Genomic DNA, 23,868 nt, shown 5'->3' on the forward strand with positions numbered 1-23,868 from the left:
AAAAATCAACTATTACTTGTATACTGGTATAGTACATGTACCGGTATACTACATACTGTAACAAAATGATATGTGGAGCCTAGCCGGAGATATTACCGGTAGTGCAAGAGCGTTTTTTTTTTTTTTTTTTTTTTTTTTTTTTTTTTTTTTTGGTGCCATGCATACCGAATTTATCCTTATACCGAAAGGTCAGGGGCTGGCTTTTACCGAAATTTTACAACACCGAAAATAAGGTGATATACAGTACATACGTTCGTGCAGTGCTGGCAACTGAAATCCGACCCCCGCGCTGCGCCGCCCAGGAGGTCGGATTTCAGTTGCCAGCACTGTACGTCAAGCTTGCAAGGCTATGATGCGCCTTACGTCATTGCCGGGGTTGTAAAAAATACGTCGAAACATGGCGCAGAGCAGAGAAAAAAAAAATACGATAGGCATCGCATCGATGATGGCATCATGCATGCACATCCTGCCACTCACACAGTCTGTTGAGTGTTGACTGGTTCAGGTTGTACATTGTAGTACATAGCGTAGCTACAGACTGCTGCCAGTAGACCAGTCGTACAGTGGTCAGTCGGGATATGGCCGTAGGCCAGGGAAAGTGGAGGTAAACCGTAAAGTCGTAGATCTATCGATAAAGCCAAACTGGCGAAACCAACAAGATCAGGAATGATTGTCGGTAGTGGTGAAGGACTGAAGATTGACTGATGGGTGTGTCGTCGACGACCAAAGAGGAGTGATGTTTAGTGTGAGCTTGTGTGCACAATGACCACGACTGGAGCTAGTGGGACCTATCATCAGTTCCTGAGTGACGAGAATGCTCCGAAATGGCGTGGCATGTTCACAGATGCCATACACAGGGTAAGAATTGATGTTTTTTCTTGTTGAGAGCCAGATTTAGATTCTCAACCTTGTCAACGTATTTACACCTCACGTCGCTAGGTGGCACGGGAAGTTCAGCCCTCGCTGCTGGTCGACCAGGATGCTGTTCGATTTGTGGAGGAACTCCTCTACAAAATTCTGGCCATACTTTGTGCAATGAAGCCTCGAACAGTTCAAGATGTGGAAGATTACGTCACAAGAACTTTTGATCCTCAAGTTGGAAGATGGGCCAACAAGGAGGCCAGGGAGGGAATGGATAGCTACGTGGCCTCCAAGCAGCGTGGCAGAGGTTCTCATGGACACTCCAAGCCTCTGAATATGCCCGTGGATCGTGTACATCCACCGCTATGCAGGGTAATGTCACACTTGTGGATGATTTGAGTTGGCATCACAAACGTGCGTGTTTGCTAACATGCAGTATCCTGTATTCATTGTATGTGGCTGAAGGATGTCCTGGGATATCGCACTATGGAGCCAACAGTTACCTGCTACATGCTTGGTATCGTGGAGTACATGGGAGCTGATATTTTGAAGGCAAGTTTTTGAGTAGTTTTGTACGTTCGGTGGAGCTTAGATGGTAATCGCGTAGTTGTTTGCTGCTTTCTTGATTTCGGATGGCTGATAGTCAATTGATCATGCTCGTGGAAGCGTTCGCCGCATTGTGGTATGTTGTATGCAGTGTATGCAGCGTGTTATGCATTGCAAGGTCAATGTGTTTGTACATACAGTGTAGATGTGTCGTGGTAAGTGACACATCCTACTTCCTGTATGTCTACACACTGACCTGACTGTTGCTGTTGCAGTCCGGTGAGTGTGTAGTTGCAACAGGCGTTACGAGACGCTCAGATTCTGACTGAGGGTGGTGGTATTTGTATGAGGTGCGAGCGAGAGTGTGTGCGCGCGCGCGCGCGTGTGTGTGTGTGTGTGTGTGTGTGAATGGTGTGTGTGTGTGCATGGTGTGTGTGTGGTGTGGGGGGGGGGGGGGGGGTACATCCTCGGCAATGGATGTGAGATAATATTTATGAACCTTTGTCCTATCCATTCTTCAGACAAGCAGTGCGTACGATCCAACAGCATATGGCTTGAATGTATATGGTCCCAGTAATATCTTGTGTTGGCAGAGTTCTTCTGTGTAATGCATATTTCCGCTCCTACTCTGGATTTCCTTGGAGCGCTCAATACCTGCGAGTGCAAGCATGCGTGTGTGTGTGTGCCTCTCTCTCTCTCACTCTCTCTCTCTCTCTCTCTCTCTCTCTCTCTCTCTCTCTCTCTCTCTCTCTCTCTCTCTCTCTCTCTCTCTCTCTCTCTCTCTCTCTCTCGCTCTCGCTCGCTCTCTCGCTCTCGCCTCTCTCTCTCTCTCTCTCTCCTCTCTCTCTCTCTCTCTCTCTCTCTCTCTCTCTCTCTCTCTCTCTCTCTCTCTCTCTCTCTCTCTCTCTCTCTCCCCCCTCTCTCTCCCTCTCTCTCTGTCTTCTCTCTCGCTGTCTCTGTGCACCCTTTTGGGTCTGTCAACCTTCTTGTGCTGTTATTTTGGTGTGTGCAGCTTGCTGGAAACTATGTGCGCAATTCACGGCAGGCAGCTGTTATCTCTTCTGAGGCCGTCAGAGTTGCTATGAATGCTGACAAGGTGAGAGGACATGACTAGTATACAAGACGTAAAGTGTTGACCCGGTGCCTGAAGTTAGTAAATTCTTAGAATCTGTGCACACGCACACGCACACACAACACACACACACACACGCACATACGTACACACACTCATACTCATACTCCTGCCCATCGCTGAAGCGATGATAACGAACAAGTCACATTGTATGTTAGACATAGCAACTTGTGCTGACACACACACACACACACACACACATACACACACACATACACACACGCATACACACGCATGCACACGCACACACACACACACACACACACACACACACACACACACACACACACACACACACACACACACACACACACACACACACACACACACACACACACACACACACACACACATATATACATACATACACACACATACACACAGACACGCACATACACACAGACACGCACACACACACACACACACATACACACACTCACAGACACCCACACGCACACACACATGCACACACCCACACATACAGTCAACTTCGCTTATAACGACTTCGGATTTAACGACAATTCGCAAATGACGACAGAATTTCCATGTCCAGGGCAAAGTCCCATCTAACTGTAATACATAATGAGACTTCGGGTATAAGGACACTTCGTGAATAAGGACACTTTTCTCATGCCCCGCCTCGTGTCGTTATACGCAAAGTTGACTGTACACACACACATACACACTCATGCACACACACACACACACACACACACACACACACACAGTAAGACACACACACACACATGCACATACACACACATACATACACACACGCACATGCACACACGCACATGCACACACGCACATGCACACACACCATTTTACCATCAAGAGTACATAACCCCCAAGAGTGTGCAACTCGACTATGGGTGCTGTCCCGACAGAATTTCAAGTTGACGTCATTTTGATGATGCAATGCGCACTGTACACGGATTATCAGATCGAATCCGGAACCTGTGGTGGACCAAAGCCTATCTGATCCTGTACAAATTATTGCAACGAAAAACGTGTGATGCGTTGACACCTGTACACATGTTGTAAATCACTGGTGCAAGGAGCATTGCATCATAAATAATGACGTCAACTTGAAATTCTGTTGGGACAGCAGGGTGTGTGGGAGTTGCACACTCTGGGGGGTTATGTGTTCTTGGTACCATGTATACGCCCGTCGCAAGAGAAGCACGCAAATCTGCAAATGCACACACATGCACACGCATGCACATATGCACCCATGCACATGCACACACACACACACACACTTAGCATATCCTGGATAATTGAATCCAACCTGCTGGTCACGGATGTGCTGCGTATGTTTTTTGTACATACGGAATGGATAATGATAGAACGGCTTACAGTTTGTTAAAAGCACAGGCACCTTTAACCACTATATCCCACTTCTGTTTTGCTCTCTTAGGTTTTACTGGATTTCTTTGACCAAGATCCCCAGCCGCTCCGTATCGAAGAGGTATGTGTTGCTTGGTCTAGTTGACTACGGCAATGGGTTGCTGATGAAGTGCCCCTGCATCGCGCTGAATTGTTACATATCCACATGTGTGGTATGTACTACACTGTATGTGTGTGCTTTTCAAGAGGATCTGGAGCCAAGAAATACCGCCGTATAACCAACTCTCATATAAGCAGCCATACGTTTGTCTGGCACCCAGGTTTGTCATAGGTAACATGTGTGATTTGTTGGACTTGCACCACTCTCTATGATGCATGCAGCAGAGCATCTTCTTTTTTTAAATCAGGAAGTCGTGAAGGACCCGGATGGGCTGTTTGTTATGCACGGTGGTACGTTTGTGATCTTTGTATATATGTCGTCATGTGCGTGTTGGCGTGACTTTCTGTTTGTATCAGAAATGGACCGACCGGGCGCACATGTCATATGATGAACTGGTCAAGGACGTACTTGCTGACGAAGCCCAGTACACGCGTGATCTGGCTTTGATCATTAAGGTTGGTTTTCTCGTCCATATATATAAGTATTCTATTGCACTATGGGAAACTGAAACACTAGTCTCCATGCTGCTGCTGTAGAAGAAGTGTACACTGTATCTGTTGTGGCTGAAGGAGGTGCAAGTGCTTTGTAGTATCACCACGTCCGTGAGCCATTGTTGTTTGTTTTTTTAATGATGGTACTCCTTGTGCCAGGTCTTCCAAAAGTTTCTTGAGGATTGCTGCGATGCCGTTGCAAAGGATGAGAAACAAGAGGTCAGTCAGTTCCCGTGTCCACAAGTGTGTGTGTGTGTGTGTGTGTGTGCGTGCGTGCGTGCGTGTGTGTGTGTGTGTGTGTGTGTGTGTGTGTGTGTGTGTGTGTGCGTGTGTGTGTGTGTGTGTGTGTGTGCTCTCTGCGGTGAGGTGGTGTGACAGGTTCCTACTCTACCTTTCCTGCTTGCACTGGCTGTTGTCTCGTTGCTTTGAGGCACTGGCCATATGAGCAGCCGTTCTCACATGCAAACAAAGAACTTCAAATGTCAAGTATAGTAGGCAGGCTGTGTGTGATTTCCAGGTGCTAGTCAGGTCAGGTTGCTGTAAGGTTTATATTTTCAACAGCAAACTATACCCGTGGTCTCATATCCACACTCTGGCCCAGTCTCAGTGCTGTTGATGCTGCTGCTAAAACTGTGCCCAGTGAAGGGACCTTTGCAACACCAATCTTGCGTGAGAGCGATTCACTATCTGGTGGTGGGTGGCCAAATGGTGTAGCGTTGACCTTGTGTGTCATTCAACTTATAGCGCTATTTCCTGTTATGTGTTGAGGTACCTATTGGGTTTACAGCTATTTGTTCAAACAGTTCACTGATGATGGTCGGTGAGAAACATTTCATCTACTAGTATTTGATTTTCTGCAAATTTTTGAAAGGGGATCAAGTAGTCTGAGCAAGTGGGGTCAGCTAGCTATATGCATACAGTGGATTGGTGTGGCTTGCATTGTACCTCTACAGTGTACTAGTATATAGCTAGTGTCAAGAAGTGATAGACACCTTTCGCTTTGCTGGCTTGTTTTTCCTTTCGTTGTAGATCATTGACGACATCTTTGAGAATGTGCAGGCGGTCGAGAACATGGCCACACAGCTTCTTGGCAGCATTGAGGACATGTTGGAAATGTTTGGCGAGAGTGGAGACTCGGAGGAGAGCAGTAAAGTGCCGCTCATTGGAGCCTGCTTTGAGGAGCCAGCGTTGGTAAGTGGAAACTAGGCCAAGACAGCTTTTGTGTTGAAAAACCCCCCAGCAACAACGAATGTGACTCTCGACGCCCTCGGCTTATGATACCAGGTACCAAAGGCTTTTCTTGTCTTCTCGTCAGGGTAACTGCATGCCTTTGATAATTGAGATTCTTTCTTGAGGTGTTGGGGAGAGTCGTGTGCACTGTTATTCTTGCTGTAATGGTAGGTAAGTGGTGTCCGCTGCTTTTTTTCTATGAACTCGGAGATACATCATAATTCAGGGCTTGGACACGCAGGCTGTACTTGCGTGAGAACTTTCAACTCGGGTTGAGTTCTGTCTTGGTGAAATGTCAGCCTGCCACATACACAGATTGCCTAGAGCACTTACATAATGCCTTGGGCTTGACCCAGGATGAAATTGAGTATTTCCGCCAGGGCTGAATGTCATGGTAACACAGGCTAATAACACAAAGTGGATGCACACATTGATGAACATTTCCACAACGTAGTCGTAAAATAGTAAGTGTTAGTACACATGTGAGTGGAAAGAGTTTTGGCAACACTTTCAAGGTAATTTCCAATGCACAGAAAATCTTGTATCCGGAGAAATTAAATGCTGACATTTCGTTGTCCTTTCTCTGTCTCCTAGGACTGGGAGTTCAGTGTGTATGAATCGTACGCTGAAGGTTACCGCACTGCGCAAGACCGGCTTGAGGAGTTTTTGGCCAGGCCTGAGGTTGCTACATATGTAAAGGTAAGATTGATTGCGGTCTGTGCTGTGTAATAGATTGTCTGATGCCTCATGGCATATGTATGACTTGTGTCTGTGTACGTATTATGCATTGGGTTATAGATGGAATTGCTCATTCAAGTAGTCGTTTGCTGTCCTGTAGATGCGAGCAGTGTCAGGTGTCGAACTTAGCTGGTTTAACTTGGGTTACCTTGTGTTCTTGTGTGTGTGTGTGTGTGTGTGTGTGTGTGTGTGTGTGTGTGTGTGTGTGTGTGTGTGTGTGTATGTGCGTGTGTGTGTGTTTGTATGTGTGTGTGTGTGTGTGTATGTGTGTGTGTGTTCATGTGTGTGCGTTCACTTGCGTCCTGACTTTCTGTTTTTGTTGCTAGAACTCTGCCAACACGGTTTGCACTAATTTCAAGGAGGCAGTGTACTATGTGCTGCCCAAGCTTCTTCTTGAGCCCATTCTGCACTGCTTCCAGTATTTTGATTTGACACAGGTAGGTTCTGCTGAGAACTGGTTTGAGTGGTGTCCTGCATTGTGATGTCACATGACACCTGTCACTATTGCATTACATGGTGAAATTTCAGCGTGGTGTACCACCACCGACTATTACATAGCTGTACTTCGTAGCTGAGGTTCTCTACCCGAGATTGCGACTGGGAAAGCACACGCATGCCCCCCAAAGTAGAGCACAGAATCCGAAACTTAATCTTTTTACTTCTTTGATGTACATGATTGGACAGTTGTGCTCGGTGAAATCTGAACCAAATTGCATGTTTGGCACCCTTGACACCCTGGACGTGGTACGAATGCGGATGTAATCGGAACTGGTCCAGGGCGTCAGTTTTGCACTTCGTGTCGGATTTCAGTGAGCGCAACTGTACTTTGGTTCATTGTCGTTGCTTCAAGTCGTATAACAACAGAGTTATGTGCTCGTGGTCCCTCGCTTTACTGGCCGTGTTCCCGTCCATGAGGATCTCTACAGTGTTTGTGCAGTGTTACGGAACATATAGGAAACTGCAGCTCACCGGTCATCTACAAAATGTGGTCATGTCTTCTATGCAAAGAAACCAATCCTCCCTCTCTCTCTCTCTCTCTCTCTCTCTCTCTCTCTCTCTCTCTCTCTCTCTCTCTCTCTCTCTCTCTCTCTCTCTCTCTCTCTCTCTCTCTCTCTCTCTCTCTCTCTCTCTCTCTCTCTCTCTCTCTCTTCTCTCTATCTCTATCTCTCTCTCTCTCTCTCTCTCTCTCTCTCTCTCTCTCTCTCTCTCTCTCCCTCTCTCTCTCCCTCACGCGCGCGCGCACACACACACACTAATGGTCACTGGACCCAGGCTTCGCGGGACTTGCTAAATCTATCAGATCTCGTTAAAGCGGGTACTCGACTTCCAGATTGGTAGTATTCAGCCGATTTCTCATGAAGCTCGCATTACCCCTGCTGAAATCTGCCATTAGAAATGATCTGATACGTGTACTTTGCCTTCAAGGCAAACTATGGCGTGTGCTCTGCGAAGGTGATGCATTCCCAATTATTGGTAACATATCTATCCTCTATTATCCACACTCAATCTGCGGACAGAACTGTTTCGTCCTTTGTGGACTCATCAGCGCAGCACAGAGGAAATGAGGCCGAACCTGATAGCCATGAAAAATAAATTTTCCAAAGCCAGATTTAAACCAGGCCCGAACGTACCAATCGTCTATTATCGACGTAATTTGTATTCCAGGTAAATTGATTGTTGTCTGATGTATGGGTGTGTGTTTGTGTGTGTTCATTGCAGTACTTTTTCAAGACATCGCCAGATGTCGGCGACCGCACCTGTTTCAGTGAGGTGAGTGCTATTGTCCTCCCCTCTGTGCTCTGCTTACAGTGGTGTCTTGGCACACTTTGGGTTTGGGTTTGGGTTGGTGCACGTGCATGCGTGTGTGTGTGTGTGTGTGTGTGTGTATATATGTATGTGTGTATGTGTGTGTGTGTGTGTGTGTGTGTGTGTGTGTGTGTGTGTGTGTGTGTGTGTGTGTGCGTGTGTGTGTGCGCGTGTGTGTGTGTGTGTGTGTGTGCGCGCGCGCGCGCGCGTGTGTGTTAGTGTGTGTTGGTGTGTGTGTTGGTGTGGGCATGGGTGTGACTGGCCGTCACATACCAAACTACTTGAACTCTGCAGGCATGAATGTTAGCTCCTGTTGTTGGTTGTTGTTGCCTCTGGTTTCACCATCGATGTTGGTGGATGCTTTCATTCTGTTCATCTTGCTCCAGGCTCATACAGCTCTCATAGCGCTGAAGAGCAACATGGACAAGCTGTGCCGCGACATTTTACCGAAACCTGGGTAATTGCTGGTGTAGCGTGTTGCATGTGCATGCACTTGTGTACTGTAGTTTATCAACTTCATTTGTGATCCGTCTCGTCTGTTCAGTGTCTGTCTGTGGTTGCTCGTGTGTGTCTGTGTGTATCTGCTACAGTTCTGGGACGAATTCCATGTTCTGATGATGTGGTTGTTCTTTTTTCCTGGCGTGACACTGTTGTTTTGTTCAGCCATGAGCAAGTGATTGGTTATCGGCGGCGAGGGCCACGCGCCAGCATAGAACAGTTGAATGAACTTCAGCGGTCCATTGAGCCTTGGGATGTAAGATAAGAACCATTCACCTCATCTCTTCTGCTTTCATTTCAGCTGTCCTGACCTTTTGGCAGTGTTGTTGTTGTTGTTGTTGTTGTTGTTGTTGTTGTTGTTGTTGTTGTTGTTGTTGTTGTTGTTGTTGTTGTTGTTGTTGTTGTTGTTGTTGTTGTTGTTGTTGTTGTTGTTGTTGTTGTACTGTGACCTACCTGCATAATATCAAGAGTAGATAAACAAGGGTGTGCAACTCCAGATCTCTCCTGCACAATCTGCAGATACCCCCGCCCACGGCGGAATTTTTTGTTGACGTCACCTTTTTTCAGAAGAACGCGCATTTTGCTGCAGAGCAGTGTGAGAGCACGTGCTGGGCACCCCGACTTTGTAGTGCAAGTGCGGCCAAGTGCACGAGGGAAAACTTTCCAAAAGACTCATAGCGCGTGCGTCGTCGAAAAGAGTACGTCAACAAAAAATTCCGCCGTGGGCCAACCCATCCGCGAGTTGCACACTCTTGGTTATCTACTCTTGATAATATGTAATGTGGCATATCTGTTCTTTAACTTCCTTTGTCTCTTTCTGTTGTGTAGGATACCGATATTGCTGCCATGTGCTCAGAAATACTGCATGGTAAGTTCAGGTGATTTTTGAGCCTGTAACCCAACCTTATGGATATGCTGTGCACAATTGTGCATCCGAATCACTGTGCTGTTACTGGCATCACTACCAGGTGATTGACTCTGATAACTTGTGAAATTTTAACTAGTGCTGCTCTTCTTCTTCTTCTTCTTTTCTGTTGTTCTTTGTTGGTGTGTGTAGAGGGAGATCTCAACGTACATCGTGGCAAAGGTTTTGGCAAAGTAAGTCCTGGTCTGCTAATCATTTTTGCATGCTGGTCTGAATGATTCTGGTGCTGTACATATGGAAATGATCAGCTGTGTATATGTATCTAGTTTTGATTTACATTGGTGATATGCAGTGGAGGTAGAATTTGACTTGGCAGGTCTTTGTGCGAGGTTTTGTTGTTGCTTCACATCTCTATGGACTATTTCTCTCTGGCTCTGCAGACATCCACCGAGCGTCACATTTTCGTCTTGGACTCGCTTCTCATCTTTTGCAAGGCGGTGAGTTTCCATACGGTGTGCCCCGCTGTGATTCCATGTCTAGCTCCTCTTGCTTGGTGTGTTGCTTCTCATAGTTGTACTTTGTGAAGTCTTGAATCAAGGCGCAAATCTCATTGTGCGTTGTGTGTCGTCCGTTCCTGCAGAATGCCGGCCGAAAGATTGAGTTTCGGCTGAAGGAGAAGTTCAACGTGAGAAGAATGGAATTGAACGACCTCGAAGACTGTGAAGGTACACCAATGTTTTGTGCGCTGTAGAGAGCACGCACGCTGCAGTTGTGGCAAATAGAACCCGACCTCGTGAATGTAATAGTCTTGGGGCTACACACCCTTAGCACTGCAGACAATGCGAGTGGATGTGGTTCTGCTTTATTCATGCTGTTGTGTTTCACTTGGTACCACTGTAGTGTAGGCGAGGATTAGTTTGCACATCGCCGTTGCACACTGCTTCCCTCAATGCCCTTGGCAGGCGGAATGCCAGCGGTGTTGTTTTCTAAGTGTCCATCTGGAAAGCGGAGATATTGACACATCATTGTTCATACAGTCAAATCTGCCGTTAGCGACCTCTGCTGTAGGCGACCATCTACCGTTAGCGACCGATTTTCCGTGCACCAACGGTTTCACATACAAACTGATCTGTCCAGGGCGACCATCTGCAGTGCGCGACCAGCGACCGCGATTTCATGCACGGTGGCTGCATTCAAATCTGCTGTGAACGACCGCGACCCAGGTTCAGAAAGGTGCGAAACTGTACTTGCCAGTGCACTGTCAACTGCAAAGTGTGAAAATGCGCTGTCTTGCAAGTGCGATCGACTGGCGCATGGCCTGTACTGAGGCTGTGCTGTAGCTCTCAAGTCCAGGCAGTGTCGATCTACTGCCGTGTCGCATACGCGTACTATACGGGTATGGTCGTCGTTGAATATCCAATAAAATGATATTAAAATCACATTATTCTCGTTGATTTGAGTACATGGAAGTATATACCTGGTATGCCGGATTTACCATACATCTGCCGTAAGAGACCATCTGCCGTAAGCGACCGCTTTTTCTTGCACCAAGGGGCGGTCGCTTACGACAGATTTGACTGTACCATGACTGACAATGTCTGTGGCTGGCGGAATACCAATGGCGTTGCTTTCCAACGCTGAGTTCATCGTGGAAGCGGAGAAAATTGTTGTTTCATTGTCCTTTCCATACCCACCAATGTCAACCGTTGTAGAAGTGTAGTCTGCATCAAACGGATTCATGAGTACAATGCTGTGCTAGCTCTTGTACTTGTAAAAGGTGCTGCCACCGAACCTGTGACATTCCATGGTAACATGCTTCCCGTCAAGGGCACCCAAGTGCTTTTGGGAAGTCTCACTTAGAGAGAGAGAGAGAGAGAGAGAGAGAGAGAGAGAGAGAGAGAGAGAGAGAGAGAGAGAGAGAGAGAGAGAGAGAGAGAGAGTATGATCGGACTTGAAGTAGACCACCGTTTTGATGGCATTGGGTGATACTCTTCATGCAAACACTCCCAGATGGCTTTGTATGCGTCTCTACTATGTAGCAGACACTGGGCCACCCAAGAGGGAAAGAAACTGGTTGTGTCTGCTGAGAGAGAGGATGAAAGATCAACTTCCTCTTCCTTGGTCATCGTCAGTGCCGGAATTCAGCCCATGTGAAATAACCCTGATGTGGAGATGTACAGTTGCGCTCACTGAAATCCAACCCAAAGTGCAAAGCTTGCGCCCTGGACCAGTTCCGATTACATCATTGTATTTGTACATGTGTACGTCCAGCCGCATTCGTTCCACTCCCAGGGCGTCAAGGGCCGTGGAAGTTGAGGGTGCCAGCTTTGCACTTTGGGTCGCAACTGTATTTCGCTTGCCAGTATATAGTTGTATGTATGGTCCTACCCTGTACCCTGCATGCTGACCACACGGCGTGTTGCTCTTCTCATGCCATGGACTTTGTGATAATCACAGCGCTTGCCGTCTTTTTCCGAATCCTGTGTGTTTCCCTTGCTAGAGTATCGAAATGCATTTGAAGTCGTCGAAAACCAGAAGCGGCTCATCCTGGTGGCCAAGACTGAAAATGACAAGAGAGAATGGATGGCCCTGCTGACGGGCTTGACAACGAAAGGGTAGGTGCTGTGTTGTAGTAGTTACCTGTACGATTCCTTCGTGTTCAATGTCGTTGTTCTCGAATCGCACATGCACAGTGAAACCTAACAAAAGAAGAAGGTTTATTTGTGCAGTGTCATGCATACGAAGAATGTACATGGAAATGAACCGCTGTGTAGCATGGGTTTGGAACCGGGCTCCATCTACTCCAACTAGTCCAAGTGATTAACGTTACATAGAAAGCAGATGGCAGTGATAATGTGTTGACGTGTTGATGTTCACATTTTTTTCTTTAAAAAAAATCTGCTGCAGGACATTTGATCGGCTACTGGACTCTGCGATACGTGATGAGCAGCGGCGTATTCCACTTCGCCTGCCCGACCCAGTCGTGTACAAGTAAGTCTGCAGCGCGCTTCTCCCCTGTGCTGCTGGGCAGTACAGTGAAACCCAGTTTTTAGAAAACGCTGTGTGATAAGAGACCAGCTATGCTATCAAACTGGTGATTTCACACCTGCGCCTTTTTGCTGCATACATTGCTTGCCCTGTGTTGAAAGACCACCTCCTTTATACAGGCTACTCACCATGGTGTGCACTGTGCATACATTGCTTGACCTGTGTTGAAAGACCACCTCCTTTATACAGGCTACTCACCATGGTGTGCATACATTGTTTGACCTGTGTTGAAAGACCACCTCCTTTATACAGGCTACTCACCATGGTGTGCACTGTGCATACATTGCTTGACCTGTGTTGAAAGACCACCTCCTTTATACAGGCTACTCACCATGGTGTGCATACATTGTTTGACCTGTGTTGAAAGACCACCTCCTTTATACAGGCTACTCACCATGGTGTGCATTCATTGCTTGACCTGTGTTGAAAGACCACCTCCTTTGTACTGGCCACACACCATGGTGTGCATACATTGTTGGACCTGTGTTGAAGCTTTGAATGTATTTACTTTGCTATCAATATCAATTCCATGTTGTTTTTGTCTCACTGTATTTGGTGAATATTTGTGATAATGTGTGCTTGTACTGTTTGACTGCTGCATGCTTCATGTTGCATTTGATTTTTTCGGTCTGCCTAGCTTCGTTGTGACATTCACTGCTGCGGCTATTTGTGTGCTGTTGTCACCATTGCTATCATTGTCATTGTCCACAGGTTTGCTGAAGAGGACGTAGAAGGTGTGAATATTATGTTTGAGGAGGGAGCTACCAGTAGCACTGGTGTTCCGCTTGTCAAGGGAGGAACGTTACATAAACTAGTTGAGCGCTTGACCTATCACAGATTTGCTGGTAAGCTTGGTACCCCTGCTGTCTTTTAGTGTGTCTTCTTTGTCGGGAGGTGTGTGTGTGTGTGGGGGGGGGGGGGGCTAAGTTACTGTGTAACCACTGCGGATAGAGATGGTATCATGTGCTCACATTGTGAGATATCTGCATCTCACCCACCACACTGGCTCTCAGTACTGGTGTGTGTGTGTGTTTTGTAAACTCTTGTTTTACTTTATCCATCTGCCCTTCAGATCCCGGCTTTGTGCGAATCTTCCTGACAACGTACCGGTCGTTCTGTGACCCACCCAAGTTCCTGAGCCTGCTGGTTGAAAGATATCCTTCTTGTTTTTTTTTCTTGTCTTTAGAGCTGCTGCGGTGTGTTTTGCCTGACTTTCCATAAATTAGTCCTGGATAGTTGTGTTGAAGACTTGAAGTGGATTGTCTAAACAAGTCCTCCACCAGGTGGAGGTGTTACTAGTACTTCAAGTACAGTGTATACAGTTATGGGAATGCCTTGTAGTCCCACTCCACTCTCCTAGCCCATCATAGCATTTCTCATACACCGTGCGAACGAATGTGTCTTGTAAGTTATAACAATGTGTGACCAGGCAATCCTTTCCTCTCATGCATGTTCCATTGAACAAAGGTTGGTGCTGTGGTATGGTCGCTGTCCTGTGCCGGACCACCGTATACTCCCATGATGTAGAAGTACTGGTACATAGCCAGTGTTGTTGTAAATTGACAGTCACTCACTGAGTTAGGACCCGCTGCCTGGTCTGCTTTGCCAAGGCGGCTTGCTGCATTGCTTTGCCGCTTCATTGGTCCTCTTGCTAGTTTCCTTGACTCTGTGTGTGTGTGCACGTTCCGGATACCTGACCCACCGACCACCAAGGAGGAGGAAGAAGTCTTCATGGCCGGTGGTAAGTCTCGGCCATGGATGAAGCGCTTCCGCACGGAATACGTGCAGCCCGTCCAGCTCCGGTAAGGACTGCGTGTACATTTGATTATAATATGCAATACTAGTTACATTGTAATTCAATGAGCAACATGCCGTTATCTTTGGGGGCCTCGTTCTTAAAATTTATTTCTGGCAGATCAAAAATGGATTCAGCCTCATTGAACCCGCCTGGACGGTGTGTTCGGCAACAACAAGCTAGATCTGGCAACGGTTCTCATTGTGCCTGGTTGGCTTTAGGCACCAACATTTTGTTTGGCTGTTGAGGAACTCAGTGATGCTCTGCGTGGCATGTACATGTACTGTAAAGTGAGAAACTTTCGCTGGAGATTAAATTTCGCTATTTTCGCGACCATCACACATTCGCGAATATAAAACGCCGCAAACCCCTCCGTACATTAATTGTGGACAGTACAAGATCCGACTGAAGAGATTGAATCGCAAAAGTTTCGCATCGTAAACCAGCCCAATTTATAAAAACGCTAAATTTGCGCGCCGCGAAAGTTTGTCGCTTTACAGTATGTATGCCACTATATGTGCATTTTTAGATATCTGTCAAGTCTTGCTTTTGACAATTGTCGTTGTTGCCATTGTTATCTTTGTTGCTGTTGTTTTTAAATTTTGAAATCTTTATTCTCGCGATTGCCAGTGGCCGCCAATAAGAGATGTTGTTGTTGGTGGTGGTGGTGTTGATGTTGTTGTCGTCGTCGCTTTATTTGTCGTCGTTGTTCATTCTGACATTGTAACGTTATGCCGTTCTTTGCTGGTTCCTGTGCTCTTGATTGACAGAATCATGAATGTACTGCGCCACTGGGTGGAACACCACTTGTATGATTTCGACGCTGACATGTCAGCAACTCTTCGTGAGTTTCTCAAGGAGCTTCATGGCAAGCAGCGGATGCGCAAGTGGTCCGAGTCGGTCGAGCGACTTCTGGAAAGAGGAGGCGTAAGTGATACGAGCCTTAGGGGATTCTGGCTGTATATGCGGGGCTACATTTGGAAGTGCTTGCCCAGTCTCTGTGCCTTGAAGAATAGTTTGCTTGCAGAACCCTGGCCCTCACATTGGTTTGTGCAAGAATCACGTCATAGCCCAGTGTTTTCATCTGGCTTTCTGATAATTGAACAACACGAAGAAAAGCACCAGTCAAACATACACCTTGCTTGAGTGGACAGCCTTTCCTCCCATGTCTTGCACAACCAGTCTTCTCTGTTGCCTTTCGTTTGGACTCTTGATTCTTCCTGTCTGACTGTTTGCCTATCTTCATTCCTCTCTTTGTCTCCCTTTCATTCTCCGTCCACACAGATGTCCGTGCAGCAACCGCATGTGTTTGATGTAGATCCTGCCCCTCTCGAGTATCACATAGCTCGGGAACCTGGTGATCTGAACATCTACACAGTAAGTCAGTGTGAAGCAAGCATATAGCGTTGAACTGGCTGCTGGCTAAGTGAAAGAATGTGTTCTACTGACGAGTATTCTACACGTGCTTTTGCTTGTACCGCCGTGGTTTGATGGGATGTAGTGTGACTGGAAATATCTTTCAGGTGTTGGCTGCATCTGCTGTGTGATTTCAGATACCGGTATGCTTTGTGGTGTGTGACAAATCACTGATTTGGCGGGAAATAATTATTATCCTGGTCAACCGGATAGTTTTCTTTCTTCAGTTTTAGTGCAATTATGTTGCCTGTGGAGAATCCATAAATACGAATACAAACAAATACAAATGTTGCCTGTACACTCAAACGCCTCTTATCTGGACGCCTCAGATACGGGCACGTCTCTCTACCGGCCACCCTCAGCTTGAGTTCCTATGGCAAAATGCTTCGAATTTGGGGGATTGAACTTTTTTCCGAATGCACAAGTACTTATTTGTCACTGCCAACCTGTGTAATCCATACATTTTTGTCCATGGATTATTTTTGTAACGTGAACATGTGCAATATGCACCAAAAAAACTTCTTCAAAAATGATAATGATACATGGTAGACGAGTTATCCTGAGATACGAGCAAATCTGAGATACGGGCAGTGCCCGGATAAGAGACGTCTGAGTGTATATTCCAACTTGATTCTGCCACACCCTACTAGCATTCTGTGGAACCCACATTGATTGTGTGATGGCTTTTCTTCTTCTCATTGCTCACAGACTCATCCTATTGAAATTGCTAGGCAGTTGACTCTCATCGAGTCCGAGATGTATCGGTAAGTCGTAGGCCTAGTCACTGCCTGCATTGCTTGATCAGTACGATCACATACTTGTAGTATGGCTGAATCTTGCTTTACCTAACGTTGAGCTGTAGAGTGATGTAGTTCGGGACATTTCCGTTGTGTCGTTGCAGTGCTGTTCGGCCTTCTGAACTCGTCGGAAGCAAATGGACGAGTGAAGACAAGGAGACGTTGTCGCCAAACGTGCTGCGCTTCATCCGTCACTCCACAAATGTAAGGATAGCGCCCACGCCAACCTGACCGGGGTTATGTGCACGCATGCATGGTGTCTGATATTGGTGAGATTAGTCCAGGGTGGCGATCAGTCGAAGACGTAGGAAGCTGAACCCAGCACACGTGCCTAGTACATGTAGCTGCGGGGCATGTGTGTCCCGGGTACTGTATAACACGTTATTTTCGGTGTAACTTAAATACAGGCACCTAAATGGCGCTGGAGTATGCACTGTATGTGCAGGGAACGCCGGTCACCTAGTTCTACATTATACCTGAAACCCGGCAGGTCCCTGACACCAAAATTATACTACACATCAATTTACATGGCTTACGGTATGCTTCATACCTGTTGTACGGTACTGACGTCTACATCTACGATTGTAGTGACTGCAGGCCTACAGTAGTTGTGTTTAGATTCTTCTGTGGGGATCTGAATATTTACTGTTGGCCGATTCTTCTCGTAGTGTTGTTCATAATTTTTGGTTGTCAACGGTGGTAATGTGTCCCTGTTTGTTTTCTTCTTCCTAGAAGTACTGCAATGTCAGTAGGTGATATTGTCTGCGTGCATACTTGTATACTAGTATTACATTTTGGTTTGCTTTCGTTCGTTTGCAGATCACATCCTGGGTGAATTGTACAATTGTGGAGTCGGAAAACTTGGAAGAGCGGCGCGTGGCTGCGCAACGTTTCATTGACATTATGGCCGTAAGTTCCTTTGGCTTCTTGCAATGTTTTGAAATTTTTGAATAACTGGTGTTACTGTTGCAATGCTAGTACTTCCTGTGATTTGGGTTTTTTTTAATCTTCATGCTAGGGGAGGTTTGCATTTGTGTGTGTGTGTGTGTGTGTGTGTGTGTGTGTGTGTGTGTGTGTGTGTGTGTGTGTGTGTGTGTGTGTGTGTGTGTGTGTGTGTGTGTGTGTGTGTGTGTGTGTGTGTGTGTGTGTGTGTGTGTGTGTGTGTGTGTGTGTGTGTGTGTGTGTGTGTGTGTGTGTGTGTGTGTGTGTGTGTGTGTGTGTGTGTGTGTGTGTGTGTGTGTGTGTGTGTGTGTGTGTGTGTGTGTGTGTGTGTGTGTGTGTGTGTGTGTGTGTGTGTGTGTGTCTGAGGTGTGTGTGTCTGAGGTGTGTGTGTCTGAGGTGTGTGTGTCTGAGGTGTGTGTGTCTGAGGTGTGTGTGTCTGAGGTGTGTGTGTCTGAGGTGTGTGTGTCTGAGGTGTGTGTGTCTGAGGTGTGTGTGTCTGAGGTGTGTGTGTCTGAGGTGTGTGTGTCTGAGGTGTGTGTGTCTGAGGTGTGTGTGTCTGAGGTGTGTGTGTCTGAGGTGTGTGTGTCTGAGGTGTGTGTGTCTGAGGTGTGTGTGTCTGAGGTGTGTGTGTCTGAGGTGTGTGTGTCTGAGGTGTGTGTGTCTGAGGTGTGTGTGTCTGAGGTGTGTGTGTCTGAGGTGTGTGTGTCTGAGGTGTGTGTGTGTCTGAGGTGTGTGTGTGTCTGAGGTGTGTGTGTCTGAGGTGTGTGTGTCTGAGGTGTGTGTGTCTGAGGTGTGTGTGTCTGAGGTGTGTGTGTCTGAGGTGTGTGTGTCTGAGGTGTGTGTGTCTGAGGTGTGTGTGTCTGAGGTGTGTGTGTCTGAGGTGTGTGTGTCTGAGGTGTGTGTGTCTGAGGTGTGTGTGTCTGAGGTGTGTGTGTCTGAGGTGTGTGTGTCTGAGGTGTGTGTGTCTGAGGTGTGTGTGTCTGAGGTGTGTGTGTCTGAGGTGTGTGTGTCTGAGGTGTGTGTGTCTGAGGTGTGTGTGTCTGAGGTGTGTGTGTCTGAGGTGTGTGTGTCTGAGGTGTGTGTGTCTGAGGTGTGTGTGTGTTGGGGGGGGGTGGGGGGGGGGGTGTACGTGTGTGTGTGCATGTGTCTGTCTGTCTGTGTTGTTCTTATGGCTTGTTCACCTGCACTGTTCTATACACTCTGTGTGGCTATCTGCTGTCTTAGACACTGATGGAACTGAACAATTTCAACGGCATGATTGAGATCCTTTCAGCCCTGAATAGTTCTGCAGTGCATCGACTGGATCACACATTCATGGTGAGTTGATAGTTTATAGTGTCCATCTGCTTTGCTCCTGGGAAAATATAACCGTATGTGATGCCTATGGTGAGTACATTTGGTCGCCATGTTCTATCTTATGCCTGTTATGGTGTGAACTAACTATATCCACCTAACTGTTCGAGCTCAAACAAATGCTCAATGGTGCGGGCAAAATATTCTTTTTCGAATGCATCGACATGTGAAACGAAGAATATTCCGATTATTCTCAGCCATACTCTATCCATGGATACATAGCTGTATCCGTGGTAACCATAGACCATCAACTGGCATGTACTTCAAGGGAGACATGTGAAAAGGACAATAGTGTCATCTGGCTTGCAGATGACAGCGCATACAAGAAGGCACTCCTACTCATATTCTGCACAGCACGAGCCTAATCGATATAAAAGGCGACTTTTTGGATGACCACATTCACCCGAATCCCTACTTTAGCGAAGAATATCCTTTCTGCCCTGCATATTTCGAATATGTGAATATTGCGAATATTCGAACCAATCTAATTGGTCATGGGTTTCTCTCTCTCTTTGTCTTGTGGTGTAGGAGCTTCCCCGTCGGCTAGAGCAGGCCAAGGCCAGCGCCAATGAGCTTGCTGCTAATCACATGAAAAAGTACAAGGAAAAGCTCAAGGCCATCAACCCGCCGTGTGTGCCATTTATGGGTAAGTGGGGTGAAATGTTTCTTTACTACTCAAGTAACTGGTGTGCTGCTGCTGCCCTGGCTGTGTGTTGCTGTGCTGCTGCTACCCTGGCTGTGTGTTGCTGGTGTGGTGGTACACTGGCTGTCTGTTGCTGGTGTGCTGCTGCTACCCTGGCTGTGTGTTGCTGTGCTGCTGCTACCCTGGCTGTCTGTTGCTGGTGTGGTGCTACCCTGGCTGTGTGTTGCTACCCTGGCTGTGTGTTGCTGGTGTAGCACTACACTGGCTGTCTGTTGCTGGTGTGGTGCTACACTGGCTGTATGTTGCTGGTGTGGTGCTACCCTGGCTGTCTGTTGCTGCGGTGGTGGTACGCTGGCTGTCTGTTGCTGGTGTAGCGCTACGCTGGCCGTCTGTTGCCGCGGCCTCCTTCTACTGGCCACTGCAGACGGCACTGGCTTGTGTGCAGCACGGCAAGAACGTAACCTCTTCCTTCCACCACCGGCTGGCTTGTTCTTATCTTCAGACTGCGTTTATATTCGTGTTGTGCGTGTAGGGGTGTCGGTGTGTGCATACATTGTCATACACATGTACAATAATGATAATTTGTGCAGCATTCTGAACTTGACTTGTTCTTAGTGTTTGGCATGAAGAGCTCACCGAGGGTTATACGTTCTTGGCTTACATCAAACTTTCAAAATGGCTGCAGGTACGAAATTGCGCTGAAGCAATTTGACTTCACGAACAGGTGATTTACCTAGCTTGTGTATTTGGTTTTTGACACTGGCTGTCTATAGGTGACTATTTGACTCAAATTCTGTTCATTGAGCAAGGTCTGAAAGATATGATTCCCAACTCGGAGTGTATCAACTTCAGTAAACGGTAAGTCCCCATGCTTCACTAGGCTATGTAGTATGTAGCCTGTTGAGCTCCTCAGCAATGTGCTGTGTGTCTGAATAGAAGCATTTAAAAAAAATTGTGAAGTACAAGTGTACATGCATGCACACGCGCGTGCGTTTGTATCCCACTGGGGTGTGTGCTATTGGATCTTGGGATGTGTGCACTGATGCCGCCAATCCTTTTTGTGCGCCTTGCCCTGACCCACTTCCAGTTGTATGGTGAGCCCACAATTGGGATTATTTCTCCAAGTCCACCCAGAGTGTTTGGGGGTGTTGACTTTGGGGCGGTTCAATGGCCAATTGAGTCATTTCTCCAAGATTCCTTTTAAATATCTCTCACCTCTCCCAAGGAGACCCTTGTGATCAGTTCCTGGCAATGAGCATGTGCAGGGGCATTGGGCATGCTACGAGCGTACATTCACTACAATATTGACTGTATCCCTCTTTACCTTCAGATGCCCGCAAATTAATAGGATGCATTGATTTGAGCGCTAAATTTCGAACAAAAAATTAACGGAGCGCCCCCCCCCCCCCCCCCCCCCCCCCAGTAAATTGTACCTCACCTGACCTAGCAAAACCACCCTAAAATTACCTTCCGACGCCCCTGAAGTATGTGTGTGTGGGGGTGCATCTGTGTGTGTGTGTGCGAGCGTTCGTGTGCTCGTGTGTGTTTATGTCCCGAGTGCTTTTGTATTTTAACTTGTTTTGTGCTCATCTTTGCTTGTTCTGCTTGTGTTCTGTTAGGCGGAAAGTGGCGGAAGTAACAGGTGAAATCCAACAGTACCAGAATCAACCGTACAACCTCATCATCGAGCCTGTTATTCAGGTATGGTATGACAACAGCATACATGATTGTACATGATTGTACTTATTTAGTATAAACGGCGAGGAGACAACAATTTTAGTTCCGCAGTCAATCAGACAAGCTGAATGTACATATTTGTATATATGTACTTGCAGTGTAAAATGGTGGAGACTATCTGCAATAAAACGATGAAAGTAGGAAGAAATAGTGATTAGTGATTAACTTGACTTGTACTCTTGTTGCTAGGTGCTCAATCCCAGATGAGTGGAATTTTTTCGTCGTACAAATTGGGGATCGAACCACTACTTCATGTTTGGAAGGCCGATACTCTAACCAACTTGTCCACCTGACTGACGTTACTCCGAAATGTACCGAAATGTAACAGTGAATGTGTGTACAATTCCATCCCTAACACCCTGGACCCTGTGTCCGCGGTGTAGCTATGCTTATTGGCTGTATTGCACTGATTTGTTCAGTACCGTTCAAAAGATATTTCACTTGGGTAGGCATTCTGTTCCTTTAGTCTAGGACTGGTCGTGTGTATTTGTATATGCGTGTTCATGTCATCATGTGTATATACCCTCTGTGTGTGCATGTGCACTTGTAGGCCTTCCTGCTGTCACAAGATCCACTGAAATGTGTTGACGGTGATTCACACATTCTTGCGACGAAGCTACACAAGGCGTCACTTGAAATTGAGCCAAGGCAGCAGCCACCAGCAAAATTTGTAAGCTTATGCTGTGTGCGTGTCTCTCTTCTTTCTCCTCTTCTCTTTCTCTCTCTTTCTCTTTCTCTCTCTTTCTATTTCTCTCCTCTTTCTCTCCTCTTTCTCTCCTCTTTCTCTCCTCTTTCTCTCCTCTTTCTCTCCTCTTTCTCTCCTCTTTCTCTTCTCTTCTCTTCTCTTCTCTTCTCTTCTCTCTCTCTCTCTCTCTCTCTCTCTCTCTCTCTCTCTCTCTCTCTCTCTCTCTCCCATGCCCACATCCGGTACACCCATAAACCTCTGTTGTTTGTTAAGCCTGCCAGTAGTTATCTTCTGTGTGCCTGACACCTGGAATAGATGTGCATACCATTTTTATGCACACTCGCACACCCTCGTCATGCCTTGCCCCGAAAGAGATTGAGACATTCGTGAATCGGCACATTCAGGCGCTTGATGTCTTCTTTGACATTGTTGACCCATCGCTTGTGGGGTCGTCCTCGCACTAGAGGGCACTGGTTACTGAACCCTAGCTTCCCTTGACAGGCTACGCCTCGACGTGATGTCACACGCTTTTGAATAAGCTCGTGAATAACCCCCAATGACTTGTGTCCTGCTGTTATGCTGTGCTTCTGTTGTGTGTGTGTGATGCTTTCAGCCGCGTAATCCTGCTATCAAGGACAGCTGGTTGAGAGATAAGCCGCGGATTAGCTCACGAGGCCCGTCACGTCCAACTCCCAAGCCAAGTATTTCCGGTTCGAGTAGCAGTGACATCCGTCGCCTGTCCACACTCACCACCGCGTCCTCTAGTAACGATGACCGAGATCAACCGCCGCCAGTGCAGCGCAACGAACGGCCTCCGCTGACGCCAACTAGTCTTCAACAGCCGGCCCCTGTTCTGCCGCCGAAAACTTCATCTGGCCCTACCCTGCCCCCTCGCCCGGGACAATCAGGTGGCGGAGTACCACCACCTGCTTCTCGACCAAAGGACTCTTCGTCGCCTTTGCCATCTGGTGATGCAGCTGGTCCTCCCGTACTACCCTCTCGAGACTACTGCAGAAAAGTACCTCAGCTACCTCCTAAAACACACAGGTAACCAGCGGTAACGGGTAACATGTAACATTATTGTATTGTTTTTATTGATTCCTGCCTGTGCGCAGCCGCAGCGGCAGAAGCAGCAGCGGCAGCAGGACTTTGCTAGAAAGACGTGTATATTGACTTGTCTTTTGCCTATAGTTGTCTTTCGTTCTCCTCCTCCTCCTCCTCCTGTGTCCAGTAATTTTATCTTTCGTACAGACTATAGTCCTTTACTTTTCCGTTGTTCTAATGTGTTGCATTTGAGTATTTGTATTTTCCCACATCCGATCATATCACTCCTAGGATAATTGAAATGGTTACTCGCCTCTAATGTGCCCTCTGTTGTGGGCGTCGAGTTCTATTTCATGTTCTTTCAATTTCGCCTTTTTTCTTGTTTTCTTTTGCCATTGTAGAAGGTATGCAATAGTATCACTACTAGTGAAGGTTAAGTTCATGACATTTTTTAACCAACTCATGTTCAACTCTTTATTCAGCAGTATGAAGTTTGTGCCATACCACAGTATTCACCCCTTTGTAGTCAGTTATATAAATCTGGCTGCTATGCTGCTCTCTGCTCTTCTTTTTTTTGCTCTCTCTCCATTTTTCTTGTTTTCTTTTTAAATTGTATGATTGTCTTCACTAGCTATGTGGATGACAAATACTGAAATAGTGAGTCTGTTTGACAGTTGTTGAACGTATTACCGGTCCGCATCTTTTGTTTTGGTCTGCTCTACTGGGGAAGA

At 46.9% G+C, this 23,868-nt stretch overlaps 1 protein-coding gene across 1 annotated transcript; it reads left to right on the plus strand.

The window, feature by feature from the left end:
- Positions 1–555: 555 nt before the first annotated feature.
- Positions 556–23,826, plus strand: LOC135814976 (son of sevenless homolog 1-like). Its single transcript, XM_065328185.1, has 33 exons — positions 556–858; positions 940–1,233; positions 1,327–1,413; positions 2,420–2,503; positions 3,960–4,010; positions 4,406–4,504; positions 4,700–4,759; positions 5,570–5,731; positions 6,365–6,469; positions 6,835–6,945; positions 8,228–8,278; positions 8,701–8,771; positions 8,978–9,068; positions 9,641–9,680; positions 9,870–9,910; positions 10,118–10,174; positions 10,318–10,402; positions 12,178–12,292; positions 12,585–12,668; positions 13,437–13,570; positions 13,798–13,879; positions 14,408–14,527; positions 15,291–15,447; positions 15,805–15,897; positions 16,645–16,700; positions 16,838–16,937; positions 17,553–17,642; positions 18,900–18,992; positions 19,557–19,674; positions 20,445–20,529; positions 21,291–21,372; positions 21,959–22,078; positions 22,707–23,826. Exons 1-33 carry the CDS (start codon positions 763–765, stop codon positions 23,142–23,144), a joined length of 3,552 nt encoding a protein of 1,183 aa, XP_065184257.1. The 5' UTR covers positions 556–762; the 3' UTR covers positions 23,145–23,826.
- The last annotated feature ends 42 nt before the right edge of the window (positions 23,827–23,868 follow it).

This window comes from Sycon ciliatum, chromosome 4 (assembly GCF_964019385.1).
Source record: "Sycon ciliatum chromosome 4, ocSycCili1.1, whole genome shotgun sequence".
NCBI classification, from domain to species: Eukaryota; Metazoa; Porifera; class Calcarea; order Leucosolenida; family Sycettidae; genus Sycon; species Sycon ciliatum.